The sequence below is a fragment of the Protopterus annectens genome, chromosome 6.part0 (genome assembly GCF_019279795.1).
Source record: "Protopterus annectens isolate FY-2018-M chromosome 6.part0, PAN1.0, whole genome shotgun sequence".
In the NCBI taxonomy this organism is placed as follows: Eukaryota; Metazoa; Chordata; order Ceratodontiformes; family Protopteridae; genus Protopterus; species Protopterus annectens.
In genome coordinates this window covers 1,619,453,023-1,619,465,733 of record NC_056737.1, presented here as the reverse complement: position 1 = coordinate 1,619,465,733, position 12,711 = coordinate 1,619,453,023, and the positions used below count along the sequence as shown (strand labels likewise).

At 38.4% G+C, this 12,711-nt stretch overlaps 1 protein-coding gene across 1 annotated transcript in view; it reads right to left on the bottom strand.

Moving 5' to 3' along the window:
• LOC122804877 (aryl hydrocarbon receptor-like) overlaps positions 1 to 12,711 on the bottom strand; it is a 1,212,833-nt gene that overhangs the window by 62,569 nt on the left and 1,137,553 nt on the right. Inside the window, exon 8 of the mRNA XM_044075064.1 lies at positions 3,878 to 3,987. Within this exon, the coding sequence (XP_043930999.1) occupies positions 3,878 to 3,987 (110 nt within the window). The remainder of the gene's footprint in view (positions 1 to 3,877; positions 3,988 to 12,711) is intronic.

Sequence of the window (12,711 nt, the reverse complement as noted above, 5' to 3'; positions counted from 1 at the left end):
GCTCCATTGGCCCTGAATGCATCTCCCTGCCAAATGCATCCCTCCCCCAAGCATAATCTGATGCGTCTGTAGTCAGGGTTTGAGTGGCAGGGGGTGGAATAAATGACAGTCCCTTGTTTTGGTAACAGGCCTCTGTCCACCATAGGACCTCTTGCTGCAGGCAAGGAATTATAGGAATCATTGTTTCCAGGCTGTGGCAATGTTGACTCCATAAGCTTTTTAGGTACCACTGAAGTTTCCTCATATGCAGTCTTGCATATGGAATTATTAGAATGCAGGAAGCCATGAACCCCAAGGCCTGCAGAATTTGTCTTGCAGATAGCTGGGTTTTTGTGGCCACTTGTTTGAAGTAAGTCATTAATTGAGTTTGTTTTTCTGGCGTAAGGTAAGTCATCTGGGCAGTTGTATTCAAGCTTGCACCCAGGAATGTAATTATTTGAGAGGGTACCAGCTAAGATTTCTTTTCGTTTATGGTGTACCCTAGACAAGTTAGAAGCCTCTTCACAAACGCCAGATGCTTTAAAAGAGTATCCTTGTTTTCTGCCTGAATTAGACAATCATCCAGGTAAGGATAAATTTGAATGTTTCTTTGTCTGCAAAATGCAATTACTGGTGCCAGGTACTTTGTGAAGACCCTGGGTGCAGTAGATAAGCCAAAGGGCAGTGCAGAGAACTGGTAATGCAAATAGCCTGCTTTGAAGCGGAGGTATCTTCTGCAAGATTCTCTGATTGGGATATGCAGGTAAGCCTCTTTTAAGTCTAGAGTTACCAGTCAGGCATCCTTGCCTAGCATAGGCAGTAACTGTTGTAGAGTCAACATCTTGAATTTTGGAATGTCCAGAAATATATTTAGAATGGATAAGTCCAGAATTGGACACCATGATTTGTCTTTTCTGGGTTCCAGGAAAAGTCTTGAATAACAACCCTGTCCCTTTTCCTTTTCTGGTACTGGTTGAATAGCCCCCATATTCATGAGAGACATAACTTGTTTCTGGGCCTCTGCCCACTGATTTGGGGGCAGATCTGGCCATCCGTTTGGAATTGGCAACGTGTGGAAATGAAATCTGTATCGCTGGGATACTATATTTAAAACCCACTTGTCCTGGGTAATTAGATGCCAATTTTGTGCATGAAGTGCTAGTTTTCCCCCCAAAGGGGCTGCCAAAAGATAAGTGCTTGGAAATGGCAGAGGAAAGTCATTGAGACTGTTTACCGTAGGGAGGTGCCTTGCTACTTCCAGATTTGGAGGTGGAGGCACCCCATTGTTTTGTTCTGTAAGTCCCTTGTAACTGAAACCTGGAGCCTTTGGAGTGTCTGGGTTTGACCTGAGCAGCTCTGGTGGGTACTGGAAAGGACCAATTCTTAGTAGGCCAGTGTCTACTGAACCTGGGTGGCTGCACTTGTAGGAAATCTTTTACAGTTTGCATAGATTTAGCTTTGTCTTCCATCTTTTTCAAAACTTCTTCTGCCTTATTACCAAATAGACTGTCCTGTTGCAACGGAGCATCCAACAATTTTGCTTTAACATGATCAGGCAGATTTTGCTCCTTGAGCCAAGCATGCCATCTTATCACAGATCCAGTTACAGCGGCCCTACAAGAGGTCTCCAAAGAATCAACACCACATTGCAAAGTATGCTTTCAAACTTGTTCAGCTGAATGCAATAAATCCTGTAACTCTTTATTTTCCACACAGTCAGAAATCAACATAATTTTCTGTTTAAGTAAGCCCATGACATGCTGCTGATATTTAAGCATATGAAATTGACAGTTTAAAGCTCTGATTGCCAAGGTTGCAGACGTGTAAACCTTCTTACCCCATCTATCCAGCGCCCTGGAGTCTCTATCAGAAGGGGTAGGATTTTTAGCAGTAGAAGCCTTAACACCCTTGGGGCCCTGAGAAATTGTTTCAGGATCAGCAGTAGGGTTTTTAAAAAGGAATTTGTGGGAGTCAGGAACCCTGTAATATCTGTCTGGCTTACTAGGAGCTGGAGGCAGGGAATCAGGAGCCATGCTGGATTCTGCGAAAACATCATCAACAATGTCTAGAACAGGAGGTACAGCCAAAGGCCTATGCTGAGGAAGAAGGAAATCCCTCTTTTTGGATTCTGAGAAATCCTGACTCTCCCAATGAAAATGTTCCCTTAAGGTATGCAAAGTTTCTCCAAAAGAAAAATCCTCAGGAGGAAAAGCAGAAGGGATGGATTCTTCTGCATCAGAGTCCTCATAAGGTGGAATAGATAATTCCTGATCAGAAGAGGAATCAGAAGAAATGGAAACCTGATCTGAAGATTCATAATCAGTGCCTTGCCTAGGCCTCTTAGCAGGAGGGGGTTGGGAACCCCTGATCAAGGTAATTAAATCCTCAGCCATTTTGATAATTTGTTTTTTAGGCATAGAGGCCTGTGCACGTGGCCCAAGTGTAATTTTTTTAGACATAGAGATTGATTTTGGCCATGGTTTTGAAGATGGCGTTGGTTTAATATACAAATCTTTAGGTCTGAATACGCCCTCAGAAGCCGGTGCCTGCTCAGCAACTCCAGACCCATCTAAGGTAGAGACATCCGCGGGTTCAATACTTAAAGTGTCTCGCGTCATACTGGACTCAGAATGGGTCTCAGTAGAGGCCTGCGAATCAAAAGTAGCCGGTATCAGGGGCTGCGAAAGCGCCTCACTGAGTACCGGCGAACTGGCGACTGGCTTAGGAGAAGCTTTGTCGTCGGTTTTGGACCTCGACGGTCTGTCTCTGTCTTTTTCTTTGCATTTTTTGTGAATTCCAGTAGTCGGATTGCTAGCTGACGACATTTCTGAATAGTTAAATCTTGAGCCAAAATATGTAGATACAAAAATTTACCAACGATTAATAGTGCGTTGGTTAAATTTAGCACAAAACCGACAGCAAGGCACATTGTGGTCACGGCCTAGGCAAGGAATACAGTACAAATGGAAATCCTTATGAGGTATTTGCTTCCCACAAGTAATACAATTATTAACTTTTACTGACATCGGTAAGGAGCAAGAAAAAGTTTCCCCAACAGGGTACTTAGCTTTAGACTGAAGACTTCGGCTCTGAAACTCGAAAATGAAAATTTCAGGAGTCGACCGACCGGCACTTGTGAACTGCTTCTGCTTCGGGCACCGCGTGGCAAGAAAGACTGATGAAAATGGCATTGGCTGCATGTTTTATACCCTTGACGTCATGGAAGAAGGGACAGCAACCGACGCAGGACCCAAGACTTTGTTAATCAGGCCGACTGAGGGCAACCTGCCAGCAGATTACCCAAATGTAATGACTGAAACAGTGAAACACGAAGAACATTGTGGAATGAGATAGGTTCCTTAACTGCCAAATATGAAAGGTGTGGACACACAGATGCTTTAAGCACACAGACTTATTATTGTCTTAAAGCTGAGGCGAATTTTCCAGGTAAAGGAATGTGGGTAGCATACAGGTTGTTGGGACAATGAGGAGACTAACTAGAAGAGCATTATGGATAAAGGAGAGCAGCTAGTAGCCTGGGAAAATTTTTGATGCCAAGAGCGGTTTCAGTCCTATTGTGAGATAATGATGGACCTCCACATAACAGATCTGTAAATTTACACAAATAAACTTTTATTCATTGTCCATGTAAAAATGAATACATTAAGAGCTACACAGACATAAAATGGAAACTGTGTACTGTTAGTGGTCACCATCGGGTATTCTTTACTTGTTGACTGCTACAAAAACAGTCTCTTTAAAGATATACAAAGGCTAAAATGTGGATCACTACAAACAAACATGAAGAGGCTTATTTATCTTTTAATCTTTGGACACAAATGTGAATTTAAGAGTCATCTATATTGTTACACTTGTCAGCAGTTAAATGGATACTTACTTCGGATGTGGTTCTCTGCACAGTACATCATATCAGCTGCATGGATAAACTGGTATCCAGTGCCTCGCAAACACAGCTCTGCCTCAGTATAGCCCAGGACAACTTTTCCTCTGAAAAATAAATAAATAAATAAAATCAAACGCTTGGTTTTAATATTTTTTTCATGCAATTTTAAACAGTAAAAGGGTATTCAACATCTGTTGCTATACATCAGAACAATGCTGACCTCTAGCCCAGCTCTATGGTGTACACAGGGATGGACACCTGAAAATGACTCAGAAGACCAAAGTTTGACTACTAGCTCTAGTTCTGGAACAGCTGGACAACAGAGGGTAGGAATGAGTGATTAAGCTGGCTCATACATCTTGGCAGAGGGAAATGGTGGTACTAGTTAGTAAACTTGCTACTGTACAACAGGAGGCCTGCACAACAACGACAATTGCTGAAGGACTGGTGGACAAGGGCATCGCAGTCCAACCCGGGGACAGTGGCCCTCATAGTGACAGGCATACCTGTGGGAACATGCACATGCCGAGGGAGGGAATGGGGTACCTCCACAATGATGTGGCTGCTCATGTTAGCTACTAGACTTGAAGTTTGGAATATAACTACAAAATCCTTGATGGCTACTTCCAGCTGACAGAGCTGATGAACAGCAGGCAACAGGTAGGAAAATTATTCAAAAAAGTAAATACATAACAAAAATGATAATGTGTAAGATTACTTATCTGTCAAATTACATGGACTGTTCTCTTTCAGGTCCTTTAAGTATGCCCCGCCCCACTCCCTGGACACAAATGCTTTGCTAAGTCACAAAAGTCTTTTCCTGAAAGACAATTGCGATTACTCAGAAGGCATACCATCAATGGGTGTTCAGGAGGATAACAAAGCTTACCACTAAAATAAAACACACTGGAGCTTCAATTTTAATCCATCTCTCCAGCAAATGGTCAGTGACAGAACAGAAGGGAGGCTTGCACAACAACGACAATTGCTGAAGGACTGGTGGACAAGGGCATCGCAGTCCAACTCGAGGACAGTGGCCCTCATAGTGACAGGCATACCTGTGGGAACATGCACATGCTGAGGGAGGGAATGGGGTACCTCCACAATGATGTAGCTGCTCATGTAAGCTACTAGACTTGAAGTTTGGAATATAACTACAAAATCCTTGATGGCTACTTCCAGCTGACAGAGCTGATGGACAGCAGGTAACAGGTAGGAAAATTATTCAAAAAAGTAAATACATAACAAAAATGATAATGTGTACGATTACTTATCTGTCAAATTACATGGACTGTTCTCTTTCAGGTCCTTTGAGTATGCCCCTCCCCACTCCCTGGACACAAATGCTTTGCTAAGTCACAAAAGTCTTTTCCTGAAAGACAATTGCGATTACACAGAAGGCATACCATCAATGGGTGTTCAGGAGGATAACAAAGCTTACCACTAAAATAAAACACACTGGAGCTTCTATTTTAATCCATCTCTCCAGCAAATGGTTAGTGACAGAACAGAAGGGCTGGTTATTTGATTCTTTCACAGTCATCTTGCAATATGAAAATGGTTTGTAACCTCGCCACTGAAATTGTGCACCATACAAAATCTAAAAGAACACCAGGATATGCAACTATAAGTCAGCTTTTGTGTCTATGACTGTAAAATTATTTGCCCTACTTTCTTTCAGCAACACCTGCATGTTTAGTACGACAGACAACAGTGTACATGGAGTATCACTTACAACAAATTGGGAATTTTTTTCTGGAGTCTGTAATCATCATGGCTGACTAGCAGTTGCAGTTCAAAGTGGTAAAGGATCTTACTGCACTGAGGTCAGTGATTACTGTCAGAAGTATTTGTGTACATAGATACACAACATATTGACACACACACACATACATTCTAACTCTTACAACACTAAATATCATTGCGATCAGGGAGTTCACAGATTTATTAAGCAACAATAAATGTTGATTGTTATACATGCAGAAATGGTTGCTTCCACAAAGAATTGCCTGTTTCTATCACGTCAGATTGTTTTGTAACAGATGTAATGCCCACCATGACTTAAGATAATTTTCATTTTTTTGGTTAAATATATACTTACCCTAATGCCTGCCTGTCTGGTGAAAGACTGTTCACCCATTAGGTGCTTATCACACTCGTAAAGGCCAGGTTGATTGTTAGAACATGAATATTCAGCAACTTAATGTGCATGTTTTTTACACAAAGTTCCAATTAAATGGACTACAAATACACTGTGATCTACTCTGTTGTGCAGTCAATACCAAGTCCTGTGCACGAGGGGATGCACGGTCCAAACCAAGTAGACAGCTCCAAATAGACCAGCAAGGCAGCACAGAGTTCAATATATTTATTGAATATTGATGAATGTAACAAACTAGTTTCGGCCAACAGCCTTCTTCAGTGTAAAACAATATCATCAAGTTCATTTACATCATCCTTTAAATACACGCCAGGAGCCAATCAAATAGACGAGCCCATGAATACCAATAAGTTTTGAAAAAATGCTTACAAGACAGGTTTGAGGGCACCCAAAGCAAATCATATGGTTATACAATAATGGTGAGTGTATACACTCAACTGTGGTCCATCCATCACAGGAAAAACAACCACCAGGTAAAATAAGGCCAAACAAATTCTAGATGTTCAAACATGTCAGTAAGACAATATTAATACATGTTATTGGTTTTAATAATCCCATATGGGTGTACCACAATCACAAGCCATTCAGCAATTCTAGTTAGAGGAGCAAAAAGTCAAAATCAATACTATCTATTAGACATGCCATGTCATAATAGGGCATATATTAACAAATTAGGTAGTATATATAAGTATAAAATATATATATATATGTATATATAGAGGTTGATAGTGGCGACATCAGTCATGAACATAGCATGCAGGGTAGATCAACAATAATATTGACACCAGCCTGAACATAAGTGCTTTCACCTTGGTTCAACAGAAACATTGCAACTATTCTATATCCGTCCTGGACACAATAATTGACCACCCAATGAATACAAAATACCAAAAATATGATTAATGTGTTCCAACATCTCCCTCTAACAATATATTGGTACTTGAATCTAAATAATGTTCCCATATTGTATAGAGCACCAATACTGACATCAACAGCCTAAACATAAAGGCATACACCTTTCTTTCAAAAGTTGTGATGGCTGTTATATCTCTAATACCTAGATAGAAATGGCACCACTTGCAAGTCAAAAAGGAAAAAGGTGAAACGAGAAAACTATACTATTGTATTTAGTTTTAACTTACATAATGCTAACAAGCATATTTGCTCAGTCACCTTACTAGTAAGTTAGGTACCTTTCCTTTGTGCTCCCACAATAGGGAAAAATTTTTTTCTAACTAAACATGGCCATCACCCATATCGGACATAATATCAGATAGGAGTCCATATGACTTAATAGCTGGGACTAAATGATCATTTGTAATGAATAAATTGAATCAGTATTAGTCCATTTAATAATAGGACACCAAGTGGGGAATTTTATTTGTTTCTTATTTATGTGTCCTTAATATTATGAATGTTTAAAGATCCTGGCTTAACACTGAACAGGGTTAATATATTAAGTCATATGGACTCCTATCTGATATTATGTCCGATATGGGTGATGGCCATGTTTAGTTAGAAAAAAATTTTTCCCTATTGTGGGAGCACAAAGGAAAGGTACCTAACTTACTAGTAAGGTGACTGAGCAAATATGCTTGTTAGCATTATGTAAGTTAAAACTAAATACAATAGTATAGTTTTCTCGTTTCACCTTTTCCTTTTGACTTGCAAGTGGTGCCATTTCTATCTAGGTATTAGAGATATAACAGCCATCACAACTTTTGAAAGAAAGGTGTATGCCTTTATGTTTAGGCTGTTGATGTCAGTATTGGTGCTCTATACAATATGGGAACATTATTTAGATTCAAGTACCAATATATTGTTAGAGGGAGATGTTGGAACACATTAATCATATTTTTGGTATTTTGTATTCATTGGGTGGTCAATTATTGTGTCCAGGACGGATATAGAATAGTTGCAATGTTTCTGTTGAACCAAGGTGAAAGCACTTATGTTCAGGCTGGTGTCAATATTATTGTTGATCTACCCTGCATGCTATGTTCATGACTGATGTCGCCTACTATCAACCTCTATATATACATATATATATATATTTTTATACTTATATATACTACCTAATTTGGTTAATATATGCCCTATTATGACATGGCATGTCTAATAGATAGTATTGATTTTTTGACTTTTTGCTCCTCTAACTAGAATTGCTGAATGGCTTGTGATTGTGGTACACCCATATGGGATTATTAAAACCAATAACATGTATTAATATTGTCTTACTGACATGTTTGAACATCTAGAATTTGTTTGGCCTTATTTTACCTGGTGGTTGTTTTTCCTGTGATGGATGGACCACAGTTGAGTGTATACACTCACCATTATTGTATAACCATATGATTTGCTTTGGGTGCCCTCAAACCTGTCTTGTAAGCATTTTTTCAAAACTTATTGGTATTCATGGGCTCGTCTATTTGATTGGCTCCTGGCGTGTATTTAAAGGATGATGTAAATGAACTTGATGATATTGTTTTACACTGAAGAAGGCTGTTGGCCGAAACTAGTTTGTTACATTCATCAATATTCAATAAATATATTGAACTCTGTGCTGCCTTGCTGGTCTATTTGGAGCTGTTTACTTGGTTTGGACCGTGCATCCCCTCGTGCACAGGACTTGGTATTGACTGTTTGTTCACTCTGTGCTGGGGGACCGAGCAGTGGAGTCGTTTCTCAGCCTGTTTCTGGCTGAAAGAATTTTTGGGTAACATTTTTCATTTATCTGCCATTAGTTCACTTGTTCGTTATTCACAGTGAGCTGGCAGTATTGTGAATAGTCAAGTTCATCTGTTGGGTACGAATTGGCTCATATGAGCTTGTGTCAAGCAGTAAACTACGCTGTCGGGTGGATGAGCGCCATTTTGGTTAAAGTTTTCCCTGGTGGTACATTCGTAATTGGAAACAAGCCTGTTGGACTTTTTTTCATCTGAATTGAGGAGCGTTGAGTGGTAGGAGGGTGTTTATTCTTCATATGGCCGTATCTATCATTTAACTTTGCATCTTTTCCTTTTGGATGTGTCCATACATGTTTTTCTATCTTGTGGACCAGGCCGATTATCAGAGGAACTATTGACTTTGGACATTTTAAAAATATCGAACTGTTGTGTTACAGTTTTCACGCAATCCAAATCTTTATGTGTGTATTATGTTGGGGGCAAATACGACATAGCGCTTGTGGATTAGAACATTGTATGTGAAGATCGCGACGTCCGTTCAGAAGAATTTTGGAATTTGGACCTGGCGTTTTGCACAACTTGAAGGGACAATTGTATTGTGGACTAATTTTGTGCTTAATATATGGTTAGGTTACGTTGCCTGTCATTTATTATCTATATATGATTGTGTATTGAGTGTGTAATAACAATATAGGGTTTGGCAGTACATTTAGGTACATTTAACATCTTGGGGATTATTACGACACAGTGATTTGGGATCGGAACACTCTGCATACAGATAGTGACGGTCATTGAGAAACCGTTTGGAGGCCGTGCTTTATATTTGGAATTCTGATATATATAACCATCAGGGACAAATGTATTAGGAATATTTTTGTGTATATCACAGTGCTTAGTGAAATTCTTGCCTGTTTATGAGTTATATTTGGCTGAACAATGTATAGCCAATCATATCGGGTTTAAAAGCAAAATATATATGTTTTCTGGTAGCGGGCTATAGGATTATTGTAATTTAGGGACGCATTCAACTATTATTTAAATTACAACTAATACTCTATGGTGCTTATGCATTTTGTCTATATTGTTATAGGAACTGCTTTACTTTGGTGAAATGAGGTCGTAGTTTAAATGGATACTGCATAGATGCAGGATATCAAACGGTGTGGAAACCCTGTGTTGTGATATGGGCTATATACAATTTTTGATAGATGAGCATATTTGGATGTACTGAACCTGTATTGGGGGATCATTTTATTTGCGACTGTGTCCGGTGCTGGAGGCCTATGTCTACGGGCAATGTGCTCAAAATATTTGTCATATTTGGGTACACCAGGTCGCTAATTATCAAACTGGTTTGTGATATATGCTGGGCCTATTAATATCTTATAACAGTTTAGTATCTTTTTGGCACAATCCTATACAGGAACTCTTTATTGGAAGATAATATTAAGTGGTGGCCTGCAGGACTATGATGTGGGAATAAGACACGGAGTAGGGGAACAATGACTTTTACATTCATTTAAACCATAAATGTGGGGATAACTTGTACTAAGATCTCTCCCTTAAGGATTCTGATATGATTAGTTACTTGATGGAATGTGTTGAATCATAGTGAGTTTGATATCATAACTGTTATTTTGGTTAAGGGAGGCACTATATACTAACTATTTCAACTCGGGACTACATTTGATAATACATCCTATTGGACTTTAAACAATATACCTAGGGGCTTTATGTTCATGTGGTATATACTATATGTTTAGGTACTTAAGCCCAAGGCACTGGAGATATATATATATAACAGTTTGTTTTACTGTATTGAATACATAACCCTCTTTTTTTCTATACTGTTATTAGTATATAGTTCATGAATAGAACCCATAATAACTATCTTTGGAAGGAAGACATCAGAGTGGTTCCTTAATATTTGTCTACTAATAGGACAGGAATGGTTGTGATATACCATTATAGCCTATTCTTTAATAATTTGAAACTACATGTTTAGGCATTTAAGCCTAAGGCACTGGGGATATATATTTACAACAGTTTGTTTAATGTATTGAATACACAACCTTCCTTTTTTCTATACTGTTATCAGTACACAGTCTATGAACAGAATCTATATTGACTAATTTTTGAAGGGAGATATCAGAGTGGCCCTTCAATATTTGTTTATTAGTAGGATAGGAATGGTTGTGATATATCATTATAGTATAATTTTTAACAATTTCAAACTATAACATTTGTGTTTGGGCATTCAAGATATAAATGGAAATACCAGATACACTATTGTAACTTTTATACAGTAATCATTGTTGTTAGTAATTACCAAGTGCCAGATTTTGTTTCCTTTCGAAAGGAACCTCTGCTATTACTAGTAAACAGCTTGTGCATGAAAGTTACATATATCCTATAATGAGTACCTAATTGGACGAAGATGTTATTGTAGTCCTTGAATACTTGGTTACCAGCTGGATAGAATGGTTATGATATAGTATAACAGTTCCTATTTCAAATATTGGAAATTATAATACTTGTGTTGGGAATACAAGATACAGATGGAAATACCAGCTATTCTATTGTAATAATTTATTCAATTGTTACAACTGTTAATAATTACTAATTGCCAGCTCTCACCCCCTTTTGAAATGAACCACTGCTCGGTCCCCTGAGCACTATTAAAAATTGAACTTTGACATTCTCAGTTTTGTGGTGTGTGTGTTCGCTGGCCATACATTTGGTACAGGTATCATTATATACCTTAATTGAGTATCCAGTAATTACTGGAATGATTTGGTTGTGATATTAGTAGCATAATATCTGAGAAAAATTATATTGGCTGATCATTTCAAAAGTTCTTTATAAGCCCTATATTGGCTTGCTGTTTTACTGTTTGTTGTATTTTTGACCATCTAGTTTATACATTTGACAAAACATTTTAGGGTCTTGAAAGTATAGGACCACAATAAACATAATTTTTGGATTCATCGTTAGTTCAGCATTTCTCACAGTAAGGGTTCATAGTATTTGATTTTTATGCTGGATTATGGTTATGACCTGTAGTTGGTAGGTTGGCTTATTGGGGCTGATTTTGATGATCTACTGGACCCTGACTTTAATACTGAATACCCAAACCACTCAACTCTGGTTGGTTTACCTTGTCTTATATATAAGTCACTAGTGCTATATCACACAGCCTCATCTTCTCATTCTATCATTGGATCTTTACCTATCTTAGGGAATATTTGATATTGACCTCTCTTTTCAAATTTTGTTGTGCTTTCTGCCACCCCTGTGTTTTTTTATCAGAGATTGGTGGATAATTTTCTATTCCATTTTGATGTTACTGGGTTTCATAACCATCATATTATATATTTGATCCCTAACTATATTTTTGGTGTTCCATCAGTTCACACCAGTAGTATACTTCAACATTGTTTACAACATGGATCTAAACACCATTCTTTCTGGATTATGTGCTGATCGGCAAGATATAGCAGTATTTGGCATTGATCGATTGCCAAGCAATGATCCAGGCAGTTTGGCTCAGACATCTGTGGTTGATTGTGATATGTTTTTTCACTCAATCACAAAAGCATTTAAGACGCTGAGATCAAACATTTGGCATCTTAAGTTATTCAAAGCATATTCGGCCCAGAATATGGCTCCCAGAGGTCTACGTATACGAACTCAACCTCTAGTTGGGAAGCCAGACGACAAACTTAACCATGATTGGCAGGAGGCACTTCAGACAGGATCCATGACATTTGTGAACATACTGTTACAATATTATGAAAGGACAGTAGATTCTAATATACTAGAAGTCAAAAATATATGTTCAGAGGCTCAAAAGTTTGAATCTTCCACTAAATATCAGGATAATATTAAAAAATTATCCTCAGAACTGATGGAGCACGAAAAAACCTTAAAGGAACGAAAAATTAAGAAATTTCACCGTGATTTTTCTGATTATCAACGGG